Source organism: Trachemys scripta, chromosome 24 (assembly GCF_013100865.1).
Source record: "Trachemys scripta elegans isolate TJP31775 chromosome 24, CAS_Tse_1.0, whole genome shotgun sequence".
NCBI classification, from domain to species: Eukaryota; Metazoa; Chordata; order Testudines; family Emydidae; genus Trachemys; species Trachemys scripta.
Window position 1 is genome coordinate 9,212,155 of NC_048321.1, and position 24,671 is coordinate 9,236,825.

Genomic DNA, 24,671 nt, shown 5'->3' on the forward strand with positions numbered 1-24,671 from the left:
TACTTCTATTACGTAGTGCTATGCACATTATCCTGGTGATCTTCTCAGATAATGTGAAATGAACTTCATTCTAATTGGAATACCATACTGGTTTTATCTAAAACAGGTTCTGCTTTATAGCAAACTGAGGTCTCCTGGTGCCTTCCATCTGAGGACCTCAGTTCTTTACAAATACCGTGTTAATGAATGAGGCCATAGGATCTCTGAGGTGAAGGGAAGTATTGAAAACAAGTGCTCAGATATCACAGTTTAGATCACAAGGGATATGCTTACCTTCTTTTTTATTTTTTTTTTAAAAGGTCAGGAAAGCAAGGTCTAGAGGTGTTGTGACTTGCCCGGGTTATGGCAGCGAGTCTGTGGCAGTGCTGGGAACAAAATCCAGATTTCCTGACTCTCAGCTCTGTGTGTTGGCTTCAAGATCATCTTTGCCATCTAGTGAAACGCCATTGGTAGTGCCATAGAATGAAAGTCCTGGTTTATTTCAGTGCCTCACTATGAACAGATAGCAATTAGAGTTAGGGAAAATATTCTGAAAAAATGAATTCACTTTGAGTTGGGTGTGTAAATACAGTATATGTGTGTGATTCTGTTAGGGGCACAAGTCCTACAGCTCTTCCATCCTGCTGTCCCACAATAGTAAATCAGATGAACCGAGGAGGGAAGAAAGATTGATGCTGCTGATATTTAGGTGGGATGCTTGTGAGAGTCTACACTACCAAAAAATAAGTGTGTTTGTAACTCGGATTAAAATAGCAGTGAAGATGCTTCAACTCGGCTTTTAATTCGGTTTAGCATCTTGAGTGCAACTCCATGGGCTTTAAATCAGGCTGCTAATCTGAGTTACAAGTTGATTTGTTGTCTTCACTGCTATTTAAGAGCACACCTTTTCTTGCAGTATAGACCTGCTCTTAGAGGTAGAATCATCTTGGCCTGTTGAGTGTGGCTGATCAGGGAAGGTTTGATTTATTACTGCTGGAAACAAAGGTTATTTTGCATTGCCAGAAACCTATCTTTGGTAGTTGTTAAATACACCTGAGGGTGTTGGTGGCTAAATGCATTTAGCCAATGTAATCAGTGCGGTCAGGTAATTCATAAAGGTTAGAGATCTGAAACATCTCTTAGATATAGTCTGTTTCCCCCCCAGCCAACAAATGATTTTTCTTGTGAGCATTTGGTTCACTCTCTTCCCAAGCTAATGGATCTTTCACCATTTCCCTTGGGAGAATAAAATGGAAATAGGAAACATTTCCTGATTTTCAGCTTGTGTTTTAATTTCTTAATAGTCCATTTTCCCCAGTTATACCTCTGTACAGTGTCTAAACAATTTCTCCTTTCTTGATATTTACACCTGTTAAATACTAGCTATTAACAGTACTGGTTAGGTTATTGCGCAGGAAAGTGGAGTGAATTGAGGGAGGATGGCAAAAGGTGAGTCTTCAGCTACCTCTGTTTTACCAAGTACAACTCATGTTGCCGGCCAGAATCTTACTGGACTGTATTTCTGTTTTCTACAGCACATTCATAGCCGCAGCACCCTGGAGTGTGCATACCGGACTCACCTGATTGCTGGCATAGGATTTTACCAACACCTTCTTCTCTACATTCAGTCTCACTATCAGCTGGAGCTGCAGTGCTGTATTGACTGGACCCACGTAACCGACCCACTGATAGGTCAGTGCCTGATGTGTATTCGCTCTTGGTTGATGCAAGAGTCATAAGCAGATGGCTCCCCCTTGCAATTACTTGTCTCTGTTTCAAAATGCAAATTTCTCATTAGCTTATCTGTTCAAAACACAGTCTGCTCAGCTTTTATTTTCAAGTTAAAACTTTTGGTAATGTTGGTCTCTAAGGTGCCACAAGGACTCCTTGTTCTTTTTGCTGATGCAGAGTAACACGGCTACCCCTCTAAAACCTCTAGCAAGTGTTAATGTTCAGTATGGCGGAGCTTACAGCACAGTTTTGAAAAAGCACTTACCTCTGGCTATAAAGAGTGAGCAAAATTGTATCGCACTCTTGTTATCTCCTTCCCTCTGTGTGTTACATTTGTGTGCTTTATCCTGCATGTATGTACTAAGACTTGATGCTGCAATTGAATCTAGACAAAGCTCTGCACTTCTGACTTCAGAGGTTTATCCATGTGGTTCCAATTGCAGAAATGGAGCTGAAACTTAAGCTGATTTTTTGTATAATTGTTGTTGTTATTTATATGAGATGGGGGAATAATGAAACATTGAGAGGGACTTCTTAAGTGAAGAAAAAAGAATTTGGAGTTAGAGATATCCACATGTATCTAGCAATGGAATATTTTTACTTGATTGTGTTCAGTTCTTAGCTGGTGGAAGATGATTGTATTGCAGTTGGCTTTGAAACATCAGTTTAGAAGGCAGATGTCCTTAGCAACTGTTGCTATGAGAAACATCTTCATGGTACTGCAGAGCTAATAAATCCTATTTTAAATTGTGGCTGGATTTGTAGTCCTTGATAAGTGGCTGCATTTGCACAGGTCCTGTCCTCGAAGTTGCTGCAGACACTTGCAATTAAAATACAATAGCATGTAGACATCATAAGCATACAATGAAAATTAAACACTGCAGCATCGTTAAAAATGGTGGATGGGGAAGAGTCGTGCAGACAACTGAAAATGGGGGAAGTGGGAGGAAGCTAATGGCAAGTGGTGAAAATGGGGATTACAGACGTACATGGTAAAACATTTTCTAGGTTCACCATCAGCTATAGGTACAACTTTGGAGTCAGCGTATTGGTAAAATATCACTTATGCAATGCCTGTAAATAATCAGAACACATTCCTCACTGGTCACTGGCTGGTGAGAAGGTGCTGATGGAAGATTGTTTCAAAAAAATCTGTCCTGATGGGACATGTCCCAGCAGTGACAAACACCTCCAGGAGTTAAGATGACTCATGCTTAATTGTTTTAGTTAGCTTTAGATCAGTTGATTTTACCCCTCTTTTGTTGCTCCTGCCACTTCCCAATGACTGAGGTTTTTTTCTGGAGGCTTTTCTCCCTGTAAGACTGCTGATGCTGTAGCTACAGGAATATATTTTGTTCTTTATCCCTTTCACCCATTTTATTTCTCTTCCTCCCCTGTTGTCAGTCATCTCATCTTCTCTCCTTTTTCTCCCTGTTCTTTTAACAGTCTCTCCAAGCTCATCCAGTGTTGAATGCACACCACATTTCTAGTGACTTAGTGGTAAAAGTTCTGGCCCTGGCTTCAGTACAAATGAGTGAGGTAGCACTGTTAATGATCGCTGTGGAACAGAGCAGCATATTGCCCTTAGGAGAAGTGAGGTGGCTTAAAAAAAAGGGATATGTTGTCTGCATGAGTCTTGCACAATCTGGTAGCCTGAAACAAACCTGCATTGATCTATAATACAACACAGACAAAGGCCAGCACTCCGGTCTCAGTGTGTGATCTCTTATTTGCATTCACTTAACCGTCATGTATCTCATGAAGAAGCGTAGGCTGCTGCTATCTCTTTCCAGCAGTTTTCACCCATGGGTGTGTTATGATTTGGTATTTCTCATATAGGCTGCAAGAAACCTGTGTCTGCATCGGGGAAAGAAATGGAGTGGGCACAGATGGCGTGTCACAGATGTCTGGTTTATCTGGGAGATTTAGGTAAGAGCAATGTTTTCTTGCAGGGGGACCTTTAAAATATAAAAGCTGTTGCAAGCATAGCACTGATACCATGATCGTTAGTCACCAGCGATAATTCCTTGCAGACACTGGTTTGTCTTAGGCCTGTTTTCGTGGGTAAAAACCTCACTTCTTCAGATGAAGAAGTGAGGTTTTTACCCACGAAAGCTTATGCCCAAATAAATCTGTTAGTCTTTAAGGTGCCACCAGACTCCTTGTTGTTTTTGTAGATACAGACTAACACGGCTACCCCCTGATACGTAGGCCTGTTGTACGTTTAGAATTTAGACTGACACAGTTGTGTTGCTCTGGGGCGGGGGGGGGGAGAATCCACACTTCTGAGTGCCATATCTGTGCTGACCTAACCCCAGTGGATGGAGGTAGTTTTTCTATAGTGATGGAAAAGCCATAGGCTGCTGCTGCAGTAGGGGATTGTTTGGTATAGCTACAGCACCGTCGACAGTATAGACAAGCCCTTACCCACACTTGTCACTGACAGATTTGAAGTGAAACCCTCTCAGATAATAGATCTGTTACAGAATGTGGAGGTCCCGTCTTAGTGCCAGCAGACATGGAGTATGCTATTTACTTAGAAATGTAACAAGAGTTGTGGGTCTGAATCTGTTTCTGTATAAGAACATAGGGTCTGACTTTCACTTGCATTGCTCTGGTACTGTAAAGAAGTCCTTAAAGTGAGCACAACTTACTATGTACACTCTAAGGCCCTGACCAAGCCTGAGTGGTGCAAGGAGACCTGAGGGTAAATGAGAATTTGGCCCAACATGCAGAATTCTAAATTGAATCCTGTGCAGGGCGATAATGACAAAGCTGTGGCTTTTCAATGGTTAGTATGAAACATGTACATGGTCCATTCTGTAGTGGACTTGTGTCTGTATCTCACAGTCACGACCACAAGAAGTGAGCATGTGACATGATTTAACTTCTTGCTTGAATATCTGTGTGTGCATGTGAAGGAACGAAAATACATGTGAATGTACACGAATAACTTAGAGAGACAGGGTGGGTGAGGTAATATTTATTGGACTTTGTTGGTCTTTTATTGGACCAACTTCTCTTGGACTTCGTTGGTCTTTTATTGGACCAACTTCTCTTGAACTTCGTTGGTCTTTTATTGGACCAACTTCTCTTGGTGAGAGAAACAAGCTTTTGAGGCCTAGTCTTCACTTACCGGCTGGTCCGGCGGCACGCCATCGATGTTCTGGGATCGATCCCGGAAGTGCTCACAGTCGGCGCCGGTACTCCAGCTCGCCGAGAGGAGTACGCGGCGTCGACGGGGGGAGACTTCCGGCCGCGTCTGGACCGCGGTAAGTTCGGACTAAGGTACTTNTGACCTCCAGAAACGTCCCATAATCCCCTTAACTGAAGTGGCCTCTCTTGTCTTTGTTGTGAACTAAGGGACGCGGAAGTGCCCTTTCAAAGCTCCATTTCGGAGTGCCAGCTACTTATCTGGTCTGAGGCCTAGTCTTCACTTACCGGCTGGTCCGGCGGCACACCATCGATGTTCTGGGATCGATTTATCGCGTCTGGTTAAGACGCGATAAATCGATCCCGGATCGATCCCGGAAGTGCTCACAGTCGGCGCCGGTACTCCAGCTCGCCGAGAGGAGTACGCGGCGTCGACGGGGGGAGACTTCCGGCCGCGTCTGGACCGCGGTAAGTTCGGACTAAGGTACTTCGAATTCAGCTACGTTATTAACGTAGCTGAATTTGCGTACCTTAGTCCGAAGTCCGGACTAAGTGGGGACCAGCCCTGAGTGACACAGAGCTCTTCTTCAGGTCTGGGAAAGGTACTCCAAGCATCACAACTAAACCCAACATTGTTCCCTTTTTGCACTGGGCAATCCTAGGGCTCAGCCCGTGGTTTCTGTTGTGCATGATGTCTGTCTTTTCAGCTCGCTATCAGAATGAGTTGGCAGGTGTGGACACGGAACTGTTGGCTGAGAGGTTTTACTATCAAGCCCTTTCTGTTGCCCCACAAATCGGTAAGTGAATTGCCATGAATTTGGGAGCCTTTCAGAACAATAACGTGGCTCCCGTAGCCGAAACCTCTCGTGAAAATGACTAGAGGAAATCACTGTTCTAGCAGTTGCTGTGCTTTGGGTTACCCTTACGTTTCTCACAAATTGGAGAGATTTGTTTTATTATCCAGTTACAATAATTCCCCTTTGAGACTCTCTCTTGCTGGCAAGCCAAGGAGAGGAGAGCCTCTCTGCTTTAACTCCCAGGATGACTTTGATTTATCAGGTAACTTCCCCCTTATTTTCTAGCCGCATCATGCATAAAAGTTGAAATTTACACGGAAGTGGTGATGTCTGGCTCAACCAAGGTCCAGCTGTGTATTGCTGCCTTTGCAGAGCATTAATGCTGATACAACTTTTCTCACTGATATAACCCCACATGCTCTTCTTTTGACTTACAAGCAGTTACTTTGTGCAAATATAACATAGTGGGAGACTGGGAGTTGGACTCCTGGGTTCTATTCCAGGCGCCACTATGACCTCTTGGGCAAGTCACTTAACACTCTGTGCCTCAGTTTTCACACCTGTAAAATGGGGAAGTTTTGCTACATTACAAGGCTAGTGCATGTAAAACACTCTGAGCTCAGACAAAAGGTACAATAGAAGCATAGGAACTTATTTAATAGCTTTCTTGTCTAATGTCTTTTAAATAGTCAGTTGCAATTAAAATTTAGTTTTCATTTCTGTAATGCTCCTGTCATGTTCTCAAAGCATATGCACAAATTAGAAATGCATTAATTCAGAACAAAATTGATACAAGGTCAATTAATGATTCAAGCCTTCCTGGACATACCGACTGCCTGACCTGCCCAGAAGAAGCTTGACTGAATAGAGTGGTCTTGCAGAATGCCCTGAAAGACTTACCAGGTCTGACATCCTGAGTTTGAGAATCAAAGTTGAGGGCCTCTGACGGAGTGTGCTTTTCTAGCACTATACAGATGTAGGGTGTCTTAATTAAAAGCCTCAGATGATCTCAATTGTGGGCTTCAGATGTGAGCAGAGGTAGCGAAGAGCCTGAACTATATAGATGCTTAGATTCAAATTAACCCCGTGAACTGCACTCAGAAACAAACAGTACAGATCATGGAGCACATGTAATGAGCCCCCTCAGAGAGGTATTGTTAAGTGGACAGCTGCATTCAGTAGAAGCTAAAGTTTCTGAGTGGTCCTTAGAGGCAGTTTTTACAAAGAGTACAGTTACAAAAATACAGGGCAAGGCTTTTTCCTTGTTGAGTTGTTACTAGGGCTGACCCCTAAGTATGAATAATTGGTGTTTATTGATAGATTTATATAGCATGGTAAACTTATACGGCACTTTTACAAATGTAGATAAGATGTTCTACCAATCCTTAGCCGACTGGCTAAGCAGCAGTTCTGCAGAAAAGGGCCAGGGGAATACAGTGGACGAGAAGCTGGATATGAGTCAGCAGTGTGCCCTCGTTGCCAAGAAGGCCAACGGCGTATTGGGCTGTATTAGTAGGAGCATTGCCAGCAGATGGAGGGAAGTGATTATGCCCCTCTGTTCGGCACTGGTGAGGCCAGACCTGGAGTATTGCATCCAGTTTTGTCTCTCCCCCCCCGCCCCCACAGAAGGGATGTGGACAAATTGGAGAGAGTCCAGTGGAGGGCAACGAAAATGATTAGGGGGCTGGGGCACACGACTTACGAGGAGCGGCTGAGGGAACTGGGGTTATTTAGTCTGCAGAAGAGAAGAGTGAGGGGGGATTTGATAGCCCCTTCAACTATCTGAAGGGGGGTTCCAAAGGGGATGGAGCTCGGCTGTTCTCAGTGGTGGCAGATAACAGAACAAGGAGCAATGGTTTCAAGTTGCAGTGGGGGAGGTCTAGGTTGGCTATTAGGAAACACTATTTCACTAGGAGGGTGGTGAAGCACTGGAATGGGTTCCCTAGGGAGGTGGTGGAATCTCCTTCCTTAGAAGCTTTTAAGGCCCGGCTTGACAAAGCCTTGGCTGGGATGATTTTGTTGGGGTTGGTCCTGCTTGGAGCAGGGGATTGGACTAGATGACCTCTCTTCCAAGCCTAATACTCTATGAATCCAAATCAGGCAGACAGCATAGTAGTTTAGGAGAGAAGGGGACAGGTGAATTATTGATGACTAGGAGGACTTGTTTGAAGGAGAAAGGAGAGCAAGCAGAGGAGGGACAGGAAGATGTGAGGGTAGCATGAAGCAGAATGGAAAAAGGTGAAGGGATCAAGTAGCCAGAGCCTCTTCACCATGGCTTTGTTAATATCCTTTGTACCTGCTGGCGCTGTACACCTTCTGTCATGAACAGAAATGTAGTGAGATGTGAAGGATCTCCTTGCATGAGGATTGTTTGAAATAACACAGGCTTAGTTCACTCTCCTTTTAATTTTCATGACAGGGATGCCCTTTAACCAGCTGGGGACACTGGCAGGGAGTAAATATTACAACGTGGAAGCGACCTACTGTTATTTACGCTGGTGAGTGTCCGTTCCAGAACATACTGAGGCCGGAGGGAGCATCCTCATTGCTCTCCCAGTCAATGAGCCAGATTTTCTCCTTTTTCTTCATGTGTTGCTCCATTTCCTGGCACATCCGCTATTCGTGGGAATGCCGGTGGAGAGAGGTGGTGAAGGCTGCCTCCCTGACAAGACTGTACTGGATCACAGGGCCGCCATGCCACCGATTAAATAAACACGAAGGGCCAGATTTGGAATGATATTTAGGCACTTAAAGATGAAGACAGGTGCCTAGGTGCTTGTAAAAGGGCAGGCAAGTCCCTACAATCTAGCGTGGCGCTGCCTGTGTGACCCACTTGTAATTCCCCCGGGACAAGGGAGAGACCAACACACGCTAACCAAATAGCATATCCCCTTTTAATAAGGGTTCAGGACCTGAGTAATTACAATAAACAGTTCCTAAGGTTCTTCCCTGAGGGCCGTGGTTCACCTCCCGGATTTCAAGTCCACAGAACAAAGCTGCTGGCCTGAGAGAAAACAACCACCACCCCGCTGCAGCCTGCATGGCTTCTATTCCCCTCTGTCTTACTCCACTTCCTGTTCCTGTTTAAATAGCTCTGTCCTAGTGTGGAGCTGGTCTCCTTGATTACAGCCCAGGCTGTCCCTGAAAGGGGGAGTGCACGCCTTCACAGTGCCCAACGCCTACTGAAATCCGTATAAATCAATCTGTCCCTTCAGCGCCTTGAAGAGTCTCACTCGGGACCTATCTTCATATTTAGGTGCCAAAATACCTTTTAAAAATTGAGCACTAAGATTTGTGGCACAGCCCAATCAAAGCCACGAAAAGTAACTGGTGAGAATCCCTGCGGAAAAGTAACTTTTTGTTTGTAAAATGTTGGTATCTTAGTCTCCAGTCTGAAGTGTCCTTTGAAGGTGCCTATGGTAACCTGAAGCGGCTGTATGACAAAGCGGCCAAAATGTATCACCAGCTGAAGAAATGTGAAACCAGGAAACTGTCTCCGAGCAAAAAACGGTAAGAACGCAGAGAAGAGGGTGGTATTGGGACAAGACTTGGAATGCGATCGTTGGTGGCTTCCTTTAGAAACAGGGCACTGGGTATGATTCCTGGGAACTTTAATAGGGTATGGAGTGTCTGGCACAAATCCAGCTCAAATCAGTCGCCAGTCAGAGTTGTTACTGTTCAGTAGACTCTTTTTGATGATCTCAGTCTAGATCCCACTACTGGCCCCTTTAGTGGTGATCTCTGGGAAAGAGGCCAAGGATTGACCAGGTGCAAAGGTTGAATTCCCCTCTCATCCCTAGAGCTGGTTGCTGCAGATCAGGGTTGAGGCATATTGGTGGAGTGGAATATGTAGGAGGCTTGCACTGTTACTGCCTATGTACATCCAGCCTGTGGATTTCAGTCTCCAGGGCTGTCATTCTGTCACAAGGACTAAATTTCACATTACGAAATAAAAAGCAATATGGGAACTCTGGCATCAAGTAGGTACTGAGGGCCCTTTCATCTAACTCAGCAACCTACCATAACCCGCCGTTATTCACTAATACCTTGTGTCAGCAATGTAGCAGTTTACTTTGTTTTAAATACATCTTTGCTAGTTGTGTTTACTGCTGCCTTTGCAGGAGAAGTCCATATAGTCATCACCCATCTAGTAGACCAATATTCATGGTGCATTTAATAGGAAGTCAATAGTGTGAGTAACTTGTTTCCATTTATCTGGCCTTGATTTTTAATGCATTAGAATTTTCTGCTAATGGTCTGGTTCTATTCTTAGTGCTCTTCTCAAGCATTATCCAGACTAGTTTCTTCCTTCATGTCTACCACCTGCTTCCAGATATTCTAGTGCCTGAGCCAAATAAATATCCTGTAGATATGCAGTTTGTTCCACTCTGCATCTCCAGAGCCTGACATATGGTTGGTTGGTTGGTTGTGTGAAGTGGTTCCTGACCTCTCTTGGATTGAGAGAACAAATTTTGTAAATGTGTGGATGAAAATTGGAGACTTGAATATTCTTCAACCAGAACTGCTGATCCATGAGAATACTGACATCCTTTGCCTTTACAGCTTAAGATCTTGCTCTGTTTAGTACTGAACAGCCTCAGAATTCTTGTTAACTCCCTTTAATGCTCCCCGCTGCCATTTTTGCTGTCCGAACTCCTGTGAATATTCCTTGTTTCCAAAGTTTAAACATGATCATAAGTTCTGAAATGGATGGAATATCAATGCCCGTTTCTCAAAGCAGGACTCTTTGATGGCACAGATGTGTGGTCAAGCTAGATTTTGCCACTATAGTGAAGGTGGGAGACCATGAATAAACTAACTTACTAGCAATCCATCAGAAACCTGATTTACATACGTGAATAAGAACATTGCTATCCTCTTGCAGCCAAGTGATGGGATACTCACTTAACTGTTTCTCTTTAATCTTTAGATGCAAAGACATTAAAAGGTTGCTGGTGAGCTTTATGTATCTCCAGAGCCTTTTGCAGCCAAAAAGCAGGTAAGGTTACCATACAACTTCTATCCTCTGTAGGTGACTTGTAGCTGCAAACATTAGACATGGAAGAGACTTGCTTTGTATCCTCGCCACAAATGCAAAACAGCCTATCTTAGTGATGACTTTATTGAGCCTTTCAGTCAAGAATCCCGAAAGTCAGGAAAGTCATATAACACTTCTGTGAGGCAGAAGAGTATTATCACCACAGAGAAACTTCACACACAGGGATTAAATCATTTAGTCGTGGTCGCTCAGTAAATCAGTGGCTGAGCGAATGTAGAATCGGAAGGTCTGACTTCCCAATCTCTCCGTGTCATCTTTGTGTTATGATGCCCCCTCACTGTGTTCAAATTCTTTGCCCAGTCTTCAAATCTGTGCTTCTATCAAGCATTGGCAGAATGACATCGGTGCAAAGGGTCACAATCTGCACACGTGCAGAACCATAGGGCAGTTCATTATAAACACCTGCAATCTAACCACCTTGTTCAGGGGAAAGATGCTCTTCTTTCCATAACCTGGAATAAGTGGAAAGCTTTGTACAGTTGCGTGGCTTTTCCTGGATTTTCTGTCTCTGCCAAGAGACTTCAGGTAGCTCTAAATTAACCCTTTAAATACTGTTGGGTACAGATTGATTTCTGCTAGGGGGCAGTCCACACTCTCTTATTCTCTTGCCCATTTTAAGGACTTGATTTGTGCTGGTTGACCCTGGATTTACACGTCACTGGTACTCCATGTAACGCACATTCAGTGGGTGGTGTCTGTGTCTCGGGGTGGAAGAGGAAGTAGAGCTCCCCAATTGCCCATGTCTGCTGTCCCATTCAAGAGGATTTGCTGGACCCTTTACAGCCAGTTTCTCTCTAGAAGCTGGGAACATCTTGTAACCACTGTACCGATTCCCATAATGCCTCTGAAGCAGCAAACAGCTGCCAATGATTCTGGAGTGTGTGTGAGGTTGCAGATGAGAACAGGTGTGGGGGATCACAGAAGGAAAAAGGTTGAGACCCTCGATTGAGGCTGTTACCGTGTAATGTGTTAATTACACAGTAGAAATAACTGATTCTGAAATGTTCACTCTTCTTAAGAATGAAGGGTACTGTATATATTGATGTGTATTGCCATATAGTGCCTCCTGACCCAGGCATACCCCTGTGGGAAGAAAGTCACCCAGTGGTTATTTATATTTATCCATCTCATGGGGAATTTTTGTGTCTTATTCTAAAGTGCTTTGAGATCCTTAGGTTAAAAGAGCTATAGAAGTGTAAAGGATCATTTTTCAGCCTCAGATTGAGCTCCAGATCTGTAGAAACCTGCTGGCTTTCCATAGCTGATTAGGTCAGTACGTTAATCTAATCAATGAAGAATTAGCTGGTTTACTGCTTAATATCCTGGCCATTACTACATGGGATGAAAGGTCAATTGTGGCTGGTTTCTCGCTGCCTGGGCCAGCTATGGCGACAGCACCCTTAGCCCAAGAGTGAGGAGTTGAGCCCCTCACTTCATTCTCTAGTGATCCATCCTGGCAGTATAGGAGATGCTCCGCTAGCTGTTTACGGTATCACTTTAGTTTACACTCTGTAGGAATGGGACGGATTGCTCGCATTATGTAGTCTTTCCCCCTCTGCCTGTGCATGATTGTTCCCTTCAGTATATTCTCCAGTGCCTCGTCCTATCTTGTTCTAAATGACTTAAGTGATGACTGAGTTTGCACCAGTTTTCGTTCAGTATCCACATGAACATTCTGGTTGCCAGGAGCTTGAGACTTGACTTGCTGCAGGGCATTTGAAGAGTAAATCAATTTGTTTTTCCCCCCACGTTAAGCTCTGTGGACTCTGAGCTAACATCTCTTTGCCAGTCGGTGCTGGAGGGTTTCAACCTTTGCTTGTTCTACCTGCCTTCTCCTCCTAATCTGAACTCAGCGAGCGAAGACGAAGAGGAATATGAGAGTGGATATTCCTTCCTTCCCGACCTGCTCATCTTCCGCATGGTGATCATCTGCCTAATGAGCGTCCACAGCCTCAAAAGGGCAGGTAATCAGTGCATTAACAACGAACACTGTTAGTGATGCGACTCATTGAATTGTAGTACTGTGAGAGGAGGACAGCCTTGAAGAACATAAATGTTGAACAAGATGACCCGTCCATTCTGGACACTGACCTTCCATAGAATAAGGCAGTGGTCCCCAAACTGTGGGGTGTGGGCCCTAAGCCAGCCCCCATGGAGGGCAGGGAGAGAGTGCCATTCAGCCCCACTCTGCCCCCAGCTCCGCTCCGGCCCCTTGCTTCCAGCCCCCCAGAGGGCTTGGACAGATTCCATTATGGATAAGGAGAGCCATGACGGAAAAAGTTCGGGGACCACTGAAATAAGGGGACCCACTTTACTCAGGTTAATTTAAAACTGGGTAACTCCTATAATCTAACTTGAAATTTGTTAGTTGTTAGTGATGGAGAAGACTTATTACGTTGCATCTAAATCTGTCTCCTGGACCAGGTCAGGATTGCTCCCTGCAGTGTATTTTCTAGTGTCCAATTCAGTGTGAAATGTCCTAATTAATGATGTTTCCAGCACTTCCTTTGGGAAAGTGTAGATGAAGGATAACTATCTGGTATTGGAAGGATGTCAACACCAAGAAGGAAGAGGAATTGTTTAGAGTGTGCGACTTCTCTCCCTTCTTAGTGTTTGCATCCTTCAGACACCAGACAGTTATCCTGCTTGCCACCACTTTTTTCACTATAATAGGAAGTTCTGCATAAAAAACTATTATTTCCTATCATTAAGGTGAGAGGTGAAATACCAGTGATGTCACCTTGGGCTGATTTAGGGATTGAAGTTTTTTCAGGAAGTGGTAACGGCTGGATGTTGATGCCACTTGTCAAGATGGCTGTGTCCCATGCAATTAGACAGTAAATCTGAAACGTATCTTATTTGACATCCATTTTGCTGCAGAAGTGGGGTAGTCTATTCACTTCACCTCTGTGCTGTCTTGTTGCAGGTTCAAAGCAGTACAGTGCAGCCATTGCTTTCACTCTGGCCCTCTTTTCTCATCTGATAAACCACGTCAATATTCGCCTGCAGGCAGAACTGGAAGAAGGGGAGAATCCAGTTCCGGCCTTGCAGAGCGACGGCCCAGGTAAGAGGAGGGAGGTGGTGAGTGCTGTGTTAGCTCAAATGACTTCCCTGTATGTGGCCGCCATGCCCCTTTCCTGAGTGTATTCAGTCTGAGCTTTATAGTACAGTGCACAGCTATAGGGTTGCAGAGCTGAGTTTGAAACGCTTTGATTCTTCATTGCCAGGCGGGAAGCACTAGGCACAGGTAGTATGCTGAGTTTCGAGGGAAAGGAAGTCCCCTCTCTTACTCTAGAGTACCCTGTTCTGGAATGGCTAGGCTTTCGTAGGAAGCTCTCAGAGGGATGCTTGCTCTGTGAAAAATAGGGAAAACCCTCTGGGTTCAGAGGCAGCCCATGAGGAAGGCGGGGGGTGGGGGGGGGACCAGTCAGACTGGAGGCGTTTGCTAAATTGTTGAGCAGCGACTTCAGTTTCACAGATGTGACCGAAGTGCGGGTCCGCCCTGTCTTGTAATACCACTTGCTCCTCATTCATTTCAGGATCTAGGTCAAATGAGTCCTGCATGGCTTTTAAAACTCTCCATTGGCTTTGCTCCAGCTGAACTCATGCATCTCGTCTGTGCCGTTCTTCCTGCCTCCTCTGATAAGTTTATGAATGGGCTTATATGCCGAGGTTGCCTGCTATAGAAGGGGACTGGACTGGACAATCCAGCAGGCCCCTTCCAATCCTGAGTCCTCTGCTCATCTAGCACGCCTCTCCTCTGTCCATTTCATGATCTTACAGCTCATGCAAGTGGCGCCTTCCCTGTTGTCTGGAACAGTCATTCTGTATCTCTCTCCAGCTCATTCTTCTTCAGTATTTCTTCTCCATGTCCACTGAAAGTAGGGCAAGAAGTAATTAGCTTAATCTGCACCAAGGGAGATTTAGGTTAGAGATTAGGAAAAACTTCCTAACTATATGGATAATTAAGCATTGGAATAGGGAGGTTGTGGAATCCCCGTCATTAGAGGTTTTAAAGAACAGGTGGGACAAACACCTGTCAGAGACATTCTAGGTTTATTTGGTCCTGCTTCAGTGCATGAGGCTAGACTTGATGACTTCTCAAGGTCCCTTTCAGCCCTACATTTCTATTATTGTAGGATAAACAAGAGGTCTTTGGGCTCCAAGGTTGCCTATTGGATCAAGCTTTTTATTTTCTTTCAAGGCAATTCAGCTTCAGCGAAAGCTGAAGTCTCGCCCCTTCGTAAATTCTGCCCAATCACTATCTTTAGAAAAATGGAAATTCAGATTTTTCTTTGACCCAAGTAATGTACTTGAAGATTCACATTAAACAGGACTCTCCAGTATGTGGCCAGAGATAATTGGGATGACGCAATGACCACTAATTAAAGATGGGAATAACGTAACTCGCTATTTATAGGTTGAGGTTAATTTAATTAAATGTTGTCGTGCTGGGGTCTTAATCACTTGCCTTAAACAGTTCCACTGAACACACCAAACATATCCATAATAATGTACAGACTAGTCTGATCAGTAATAGCTGTATATCTTTAGAATGATGGCATGCTTGTGTAGCTCATTTATTTCTGCAGAAGAGGAATTTAACTTCCGCTTTCTTTCCTTCCTTCCTTTCTTATAAAATTAGTCAAATGTTTCAACCTGTATCTTGACTACTCTGAGACAATTCCCACATACCACTGCACTGCAGTGTTGTTTAATAAGCTATTGTTTTTATATAGTTGATGCAGATTCTCCCCCAGCCTTGGTTTTAAATAAAACAAGGTGAGTTAAGCACCTTAAAACACTGAACGCTATCGGTCTAATAAGAAAGGTGGATTAGACCAGTTCAATCTAAGATTACGGAGAGTAGCAGTTCGGTTTTAATTTCAAACCTTCTGGCATGCATGCAAGTATCCTGCCCCTTTGCTATATTGTCAGCAATCTGAAATGCATGCAACACGTTTTAATTGGAAAGTAAAAGACAGGCTTGTTTTTAAACCAAGATTTTTATTGTAAATGCGTCTCAACCAAGACGAATTAGCCTCTGGTCAGATGACTGAATTCTTGGCAGAAGATTGCATTTTTTATCAGTCAGTGAATTTGTTTAGTGCTTCTAATAAAAGGTGTGTATTCTTCTCTTGCTAAAGGACCATTAAGAAGTAAAATTTTCTCTAGTTAACTGTGTGGGCTCTTTCATTGGAGAGCTGGGCTGGGGAGAAAGTGGTTTTGTATTTAAATTAATTTTGTTCTGGCGTGGCAGTCCATATAATGACCAGCTCAAACAATATGAATTTAAGCTTCTTTAGACTTCTCCCTGTGTTCTCCAGTCTTGTCCTGGACAGACTCCATGTCTAAGGCCCGTTCTTTCCTTAGTCTTTCTGCTGAAATTACTCTCAAAAGGGTGTTGATTGTGGGTTGTATAATATGGATTCCATAACTAGAAATTGGATCGAGATCTGTTCATTCATTTCACACTAGCTGCCCATCTACCAGCCGTCAAATGGAAATGGCTTTCACTTGGTTAGGTAGGACTTGGGCAGGATTTAAACCAGTGTCATATAGGTTTCCACCCTGTATTTGCTAGGATACTGAATGGATCTGGGGATTAGTAAAAGCCATTAGGAGGTAAAGGAATTATCTGCAATTAAACTTGTATGTTTCTGTGTGACTGGGGCTTGGTCGGGGTGTGGGGTTCCCATCGCTTCACTTGTTGGTGCTTACGTTGACTCATTTGTAAAGTGGAATTATCTCCCAAGGGTGCCTTGAAACATCCTCTGATGAAAGGCGCTATAGAAGCGAGACACTGACGCTTCCCCTAACTTGGGACTGGCCACCTGGTTGGGTTGTCCGTCAAACTGTTCCAAGTGTTTTTGTTTTGGGTGTCTTTTGCAGATGACCAAGAGACCCGGGAGCCCTTGAACTCTGTTGAGAAGGAAGCAGATGCTGACTTAGCCAACCACCGGCCCAGTGATGAGCAGAGGAAGAAGGACAGCAAGAAGAGCAAGAAATACTCTCGCCTCTCCTGCTTGCGCCGCCGGCGCCATCCCCAGAAGGTTGATGAGAGTGACCTGAGCGAGGGCTTCGACTCCGACTCTAGTCAGGACTTCACTAAGGGCAGCGATGGCTCGGAGAGCGGCTCGGAGAAAAGCGATGAGGAGGTGGAGACGGCCTTTGATGTGGAGACAGACTCAGACATGAACAGCCAGGAATCCCGTTCCGACCTGGAGGATATGGAGGACGAGCCAGGGGAGGAGGGAGGCGGCCGAACCAAAAGCATGAAAAATGGGTCCAAGGAGGCCTTAAAAAACTGCATGGAGGGGAGCGGGCTGGTGGACTCTAAAAGCCTAAGTGTCTCCAAGACTGAGAATTCAGATGCTGCAGTCAATGGGCCAGGGTCCATGGGCACTAATGAAGCTAGCATAGCCAGTAACCTCCAGGCCATGTCCACACAGCTGTTCCAGACCAAACGCTGCTTTCGCTTGGCCCCCACTTTCAGCAACGTCCTCTTGAAACCAACTCATGAACCAGCTGCCTTGAAGGAGGTAGTGGACAGCAAGCCTTGTGTCAACGGGGATGTGGAGAAGCCCGGCTTCCCTGAACAAGGTAAGGATGGATACTTGGTTACAAACGATATCTTTCCTGGCATGGAAGAATACACAGACCTGGGTAGAAAATGATTGAGCAATAGCCGTCTTCTCGAGGAGTGAAATCCATCCCTGTGCAACACTATAGTGCATTATTGTGCACTACCGTGGCACCTGGGAGCCCCAGTCGTGGACAGAGACCCTGTTGCACTTGGTGCTGTACAGACCCAAGATGGTCCCTGCCCCAAGAAACTTACAATCTAAATGTAAGAAAAGAGACAACAGGTGGATATAGGGTGAGAACAATGTGACATGATTGGTCAGCATGATACACTGAAGTCCCCTGGAGCCCTGTTTTGACCAGAGTGGGACTTAAGTGGTGAATAGGCTGGCCGTTTGCATAGGAACGAATTTCACCCTTAATGCATGGAAGGCCAGTTCCATACGTTACTGTAAAAGGAGAGAGCAGTGCATCAGGACTGAGTTGTATAGTATTTCTCTGTGATGTAATAAAAGATGATTAACCTGTTCACACAGAACTGTTTAGTGAGATAACTTTACTTATTGAACTAATTTGAGATTGTTTGTAAGCTTCTGGGCAGTAGGCACAATAATATTTCCAACTGGGTGTTTAGGGCCTTTATTTATTAATACAGAGGGACATAAGTCTGTGTGTTTCCCAAAGTGTGGGCTGTGTTCCCCTGTGGGATGCAAAGGACTAACTGAGGCGGTATCAGTGGAACTTAGTTCTCGAAAATGTCAGCTTTTATTTTTAAAGTCTCTAGCTGTGATGGTTGTGAGGAAAACCTTCAAAATGGGAAGCAGATGTAACTCGTACAGAGAGGTCTGCCTGAGTTTTCAGAGAGTCTGAACTAGTATCTCTGTGGTCTGAACAGCCCTATTCATTTTAGTGAGTGCTGATTTACATGCCAATGAGAGTGAACAGTGTTGACATTTAAACACTTTGCTGCTCTTCAAAGCATGTAAGAAAGGAGAGGACAGGTCATGTTATGAAGATCTATACCAGCATTTCCTAAAGTTTGGGGTGCAGAGGATTGGATTGCAGGGTGGAGATGATGTATAAATTAAGGCTATAGCTACACGTCCGAGCCTGTGCTGGCATAGTTCCCCAGTATGCAGCCTAAGCCGGCAGGAGTTCTTCTGCTGGCATAGCTACACCACCTCCCCAAACTAAGCTAATAGAAGCACTCTTCTGTCAGTATAGTTACTTCTGCATGGGGGTTTTGCTGGCAGATATTGGCTAGGGGCTGTGAATTTTTTCACACTCCTAGATGACGTAAGTATGCCAGCATGATTTTGTAGTGTGGACCAGGCGTTGCAGGGTAGCCAAAGAGTTGAGGTCAGTTTCATTTTCTTAAAAGGGGCCTCAACTTTCAAAACTTTGGGAAATGCTGTTATAACCTGTTCACAGGGAACAGTTCTGATTGACTGGGTCTTTCTCATCTCTGACTTCTGTGGTACTGTGAAAAGCAGACTTAGCACCATTTTTCTCTGTTGCCCTGCATGGTGTAGTCCAGGGGTAGGCAACCTATGGCACGCGTGTCGAAGGCGGCACGCAAGCTCATTTTCAGTGGCACTCACACTGCCCGGGTCTTGGCCACCTGTCCAGGGGGCTCTGCATTTTAATTTAATTTTAAATGAAGTGTCTTAAACATTTAAAAAACTTTATTTACCTTACATACAACAATAGTTTAGTTCTATATTATAGACTTACAGAAAGAGACCTTCTAAAAACGTTAAAATGTATGACTGGCACATGAAACCTTAAATGAGAGCGAATAAATGAAGACTCGGCACAGCACTTCTGAAAGGTTGCCGACCCCTGGTGTAGTCATTTTACACCAGTGCAAAGTATGTACAAAATGCTACTATTCCGATTTGCAGGTGTTTCGTAGTGGATTAGGGTAAATGACTGCACGAGGTGTAGGCTAAGGGAGAAATGGGCCATTAATGTTTAAATGCCGATACAAAGTCATCAGCATGTCTGTAAAATTAGTTTTGGGTTCTGTGTTTTGTTAATGCTTCCCGATGAAATTAATTCCACTCTCAAAGCTAAAGGTCTGTTCAATTGCTAGTGCTGCAGAGTCTAGTTGAATTTGAAATTTTGGCAGTTTTACTGCTGATTAAATCATAAAAATTCTGTGATTGGCAATTTCCTGGTGACTCTAAACAGAATCCATGTGACTCTCCTCTAGCTGTACTGGCTGGGTGAACTCTGCAGCGTCCACAGAAGTGAAAACTTGTTTGTATCCGTAAAAGCCAGCAGATTTGACTGAATGACATGCAAGGAGCAGAGATGTGGAGTTAGGGGCAATTTCTCTACACTCTCAATCGTAACACCATATAAGTCTTTAGGTTTGTAGGGCCAGATTCTAACTTTAGATGCACAGTAGATGGCACTGCAGATTTCTTAAAGCTATTCAGTGACCTGTATTATTCAATCAAACTAATGTTCTGGGAGAGAACAGCTAGAAAAAGAGATGATATAACACAAGTGCATTATTTGTATTTCAGATTAACCACTTGAGCCAGTCTGGTCTTGTTTGTTAGTCACTCCTTCCAGCTTCCCTGATATCGGGGAGCAAGGAAGCATTTTGCATCATGCTCAAACCTAGTTTCCATGGGCATGCAACTCTGACAAGGACTCAGGCTTTCCCTAGGCTAGGATGTAAAGGTGTAGTGTGAGATCATGTTAGCTAGCTTGAGCTAACTAAGACCTTCTAAAACTCTAGTCAGGGAAAGGCAAGTTGTACTCTAGCATGCTAAATCTGGAGATTTAGAAAGGGATAGACCAAGCTAGCCAACATGAGCTAATGCCACACCATTACATCCTAGTCTAGACAGCCTCAGGGCTTGTCCGCACTTCCAGAGGGCGGAAGGGCAACCGATATGCAGCGATCAATCCACCAGGGGTCGATTTAGCAGGTCTAGTGAAGACCCGTTAAATCAACTGCCGATCGCTCTCCCATGGACTTCAGTACTCCACCGGAATGAGAAGCATAAGGTAAGTCAACGGGAGAGTTTCTCCTCTCGACTCGGCACGGTGTAGACACCGCAAGAAGTCAGCCTAATGTGAATCGATTCCAGCTATGTTATTCACGAGGTCGACTTAGCCCTGAAGTGTAGACCTCTCCTCAGACTGGCATTAATCCGCTTCAGAGGGAGTTCTTCCTGACTGGGGGGAGGTCTCTGAAATGGGGCTAGTCAGGGTGGGAGTTACAGGCCCTTGTCAGACATTTCTTCTTTAGAATTATACACTCTGTAACCTGTTATAAAGCACTGTTATATTTTTCTCTCCCTAATTGTATTCACAATCAATACAGAGAATGATGGGGGATGGGTTTGATGCAACATTCTGATTGAAAATGTAAACATCCTATAGGTCAGGAAATTCCAAAGCTTTGGTTCTACCCGAGATTGTAACCCTATACCCTCACTCCATGTAGGTTTTGTTAGTATTTTGTATTGCATTCTTATAGTGCTGGTGTTCATACCAGAGATCCCAAAGTACTTCACAGGCATTGTATATAGTGATATTGCAACCACTGCTGGTGTGAAACAAGGTAACCATTTAACAGCACTCCACAACACTTTGTCAGTTTGAAAGGAGATGCAGTGCAGTTAGGAAAAGTGAAGAATTATTCTGTTGAAGTTTTGCTTTGTGCGTGCGGTGTGGGCACACAGCTGATGCTGCTGTGGGAATGTTTTGAATTTCATGACATTTGTACATCTAAATTCTCAACCACAAGGTTGAATTAACCTGTGTGCTGTCTTGCTTTGAACTTCTCTGGCTCAGTTGTGCACATGTATAAGGACAAACCCCTCCTGACTGATTGTGCCTTCCAGACAATGCTGAAGAATGCTATGTGGCTTCTGACTACGCCAGGGTTGGATGCCTAAGGAATTCATAGAATATCAGGGTTGGAAGGGACCTCAGGAGGTCATCTAGTCCAACCCCCTGCTCAAAGCAGGACCAATCCCCAGGCAGATTTTTGCCCCAGATCCCTAAATGGCCCCCTCAAGGATTGAACTCACAACCCTGGGTTTATTGGTCACTAGCTGCTGCTATCGATGGGTTGATGGAAAGATTATTGCTGTATTAATAAGCAGTCATGTTTGTCTAGTGGTTAGAATGAGGGATTGGAAGTTGAGAGACATGGGTTCTAATCTCACCTCCGCTGCTCAGTCTCCTGTGAGTAAAAGAGCCTCCCAATACCTTTGAGATCCTTGCAGATGAGGAACTATAGACTTGCAGAACATTATGGATCTTTAAGTACTGATGAGCTTCAAGCAGTTAAATAGCCTTGCCCCGTCCATCCCTTGCTCCATCTGAGGTACCCAGCTGTAGCTAGTACTGACCCAAACAGTTGCTTCTGAATCTCTTCTTAAACGTGGGGGTGGCTTGCTGCTGTTCCTGCTTTTTCTTGGTTTCCGTGGTGCAGCTGCAGGAATCTTCATTCTGCTAGCTTTTATACAGCTGTGTCAGCACTATTCTGCCAACCGAAGGGAGACCTGTACGGTTTTGTAGGGGCCTGATTAAGGGGAAGGAAACGAGGACTGTAGGGTCTTGTTGTAGAGGAGGAGGTGTATTTTTATATGCTAGATCAAGTGATAACTGAATGAGATTCGCAACTGAGGGAGATCTTTAGCAGGACCAGAGTGGCTTTGCTGAACTCTACAGGGATCGATCTTGTTCTTCACATTGGTTCCCTGCCTGTCTAGTTTTCATTTCCTTCCCGTACCACTGTTGGGCAAGTCCTAACTAGACGTTAATGTCTGTTGATAGTACAACTGTCTTTCGATGGGGATACAAAACTCCCCCCACCCCTACACGGCCATTCATTCCTGGCTTTTGCCATGTAACCTTAAGTGTGGTGGGTTTGTCTCTAAAAGTGGGTCTCGGTTTGTAAATGCGCTGTTAGCTGTGGAATGATTGGGTTGCTCATTCATTAGACCAGGACCAGTATTCATGCAGCATAAATGGAACTTATAAAGCAGGAAGTGTTAAATAACTGTGCTGAAAACAGCTACGTGTACTGGGCGGAGAGGGTCATTGTATATAACAGGGTTCAACTGAATGAGCGTCGGTTCCAAAAGAGGTGGACTTTGACTGAGGTAGTAGAACTGAGTCCAGTTTGCAAAGCACTCCTGCAGCACACAGACACGGACAGCATGTGCAATGTTGTACCAGACAGAGGAAGACACAGGCCTTCCCCTGACTAATTTACAACTTTGCCCTTTAATAAGGCTATCACGGCACTTGATGCAGGTGGAATAAAGAAGCATTCTTGTCCGCACTGAGGAAAGGGTAGGCAGGGAGGATCAGAGGGTCACTAACTTGCTTAGGATAACCCAGCAAATATGGGGAAGTTGGGAATCGCTCCTACGTATGTCAGCTGTTCTAGCCACTAGTTTATTATTACTTTATTATCTTGCATCTGAAGAAGTGAGGTTTTTACCCACGAAAGCTTCTGCCCAAATAAATCTGTTAGTCTTTAAGGTGCCACCAGACTCCTTGTTGTTTTTGTAGATACAGACTAACACGGCTACACCCTGATACTTTATTATTTGTATTACTGTAATGCCTAGAGATCTAGATAGGGACCAGGACCCCCATAGTGGTAGGGGCTGTACAACTGTAGAACAAAAGACGGACCCTGCCCCAAGGAGCAATCTAAGTGTAAGAGAAGAGAAAACAGATGGAGAGGCATACAGACAGACAGGAGAATACAAGGAAACAGTGAGACTGTACTAGTCAACACGATGAGCCTGCTGCCTTCCAAGGGATAGTTACACCAGTCAGTAAACTGCTGTTGTGGATGTGTGCGGATGAAGTAGGAAATTCTGAAGCATCTTTTCCTTCCCACTCTAATGGTGACTCGCTGTGCAAATACCAACATGATTTCTTACCAGGTCTCCATTTGGTGTTTAACGCACGGTATCTTTGCTCTTTTCTTTGTCGTTTCAGATGACTTGTCCGACTCTGAAGAGAGCATCACCAGTAACAAATCCTGTAGGAACGAGAGATCCCTCCAAGAGAAACTAGAGATCATAACCAATGAGGGCCTGCTTCCGACTGTCAAGGTGTTCCTGGACTGGTTGAGAACCAACACTGACCTCATCATCATGTGTGCCCAGGTGTGGGGGTTTTGTTTAAATGTACACTGTTAATGACAGCGTCTCCTAAGTGCCAGCTTGGGTGATTATATTGTGACAAGCCTCCCTGTAGATTCAGGTGGATACATTATTTGTCCCTTCCTGGCATAAATTATTGTTGTGACGTTAATGTGTATTGTTAAACAGATCCCATGTTGCACCACAGATATAACAGCCTCTCAGTGACTGGGGTAGTGATCTCTGTGCATGGTTTGCAAATCAGTGTGTTAAGTTTGTAAAGCACTTTGGGATCTCTTGGGATGAAATGTATTATTCATAATCAAATTACTTCCTCTCACTGTTATAACTATTTTATTGTTAGGTTCTACCCTACAAATACATTTTGGTGATGGGGGAACAGAGAATTTAGGTTTATTAAATAGCCCTGACCTAGAAGCCGTGAGAATGAAACAAACCCACATCTAGACACAGGGATCATCTATCATGATTGCTGTTGGGTCTTCTGTCTGTTTCAACAACTTGCCAAAAAAAATGAGAGGGTGGATGTAGCGGCAACTGCTGGTTAGGTGGCCTGCTGGCTAGGTCAGGAGACTGGGCATCCATAGCCCAGAGATTCTATTCTTGACTCTGCTAGTGTCTTGTTGTGTCTTTGAACAAGTCATCCTTGCCTCTCTACTTGGTTTCCCCATCTGTCAAATTAAACTAATCTCTACATCACAGGATGTTGAGGCTTAATTATTTGCAAAGTGCTTTGAAGTCTCTGGAAGGTGCTATCAAAATGCAAAGTATCCACATAATTATTTGCATCTACCTTGACTTGAAGATTTGCATGACTTGATATATTTTGCAGCCTTCTTCTTTTTCTTTTCAGAGCTCCCAGAGTCTATGGAACAGATTATCCGTGCTTCTGAACCTTCTGCCTTCTGCTGGAGAACTGCAGGAACCAGGTACCGTTGGAGCCCATCCCTTATCATTGTCCTCCCTTACCCTCCAAACAAACAATAATACTCCCTGTACAGATTCAACTCTTTATTTTTTCAAGCCTAGTTATCAGTGGTGCTTATAGCTCATTATCCTGCAAGGTGAGAGTAACTAATGTGACTTGGTTTACAAGGATGATGGAATATGAGTAAGGCCTTGTCTACATTAGCCTATGTTGTGTTGAATCATGATTCAAACTAGTTACCTCCCATGGTTTGGTTAGCTAGTGTGGATGGAGTCAAACTGTAC

At 44.3% G+C, this 24,671-nt stretch overlaps 1 protein-coding gene across 2 annotated transcripts in view; it reads left to right on the plus strand.

The window, feature by feature from the left end:
• The window catches only part of SMG5 (SMG5 nonsense mediated mRNA decay factor), a 48,332-nt gene that overhangs the window by 9,538 nt on the left and 14,123 nt on the right, over positions 1-24,671 (plus strand). For both annotated transcript variants that reach the window (XM_034756358.1, XM_034756361.1), the window contains 11 exons: positions 1,515-1,671; positions 3,550-3,639; positions 5,571-5,660; positions 8,080-8,158; positions 9,045-9,170; positions 10,591-10,659; positions 12,475-12,683; positions 13,646-13,783; positions 16,612-17,322; positions 23,293-23,462; positions 24,313-24,388. In XM_034756358.1, coding sequence (XP_034612249.1) covers positions 1,515-1,671; positions 3,550-3,639; positions 5,571-5,660; positions 8,080-8,158; positions 9,045-9,170; positions 10,591-10,659; positions 12,475-12,683; positions 13,646-13,783; positions 16,612-17,322; positions 23,293-23,462; positions 24,313-24,388 — 1,915 coding nt within the window. The remainder of the gene's footprint in view (positions 1-1,514; positions 1,672-3,549; positions 3,640-5,570; positions 5,661-8,079; positions 8,159-9,044; positions 9,171-10,590; positions 10,660-12,474; positions 12,684-13,645; positions 13,784-16,611; positions 17,323-23,292; positions 23,463-24,312; positions 24,389-24,671) is intronic.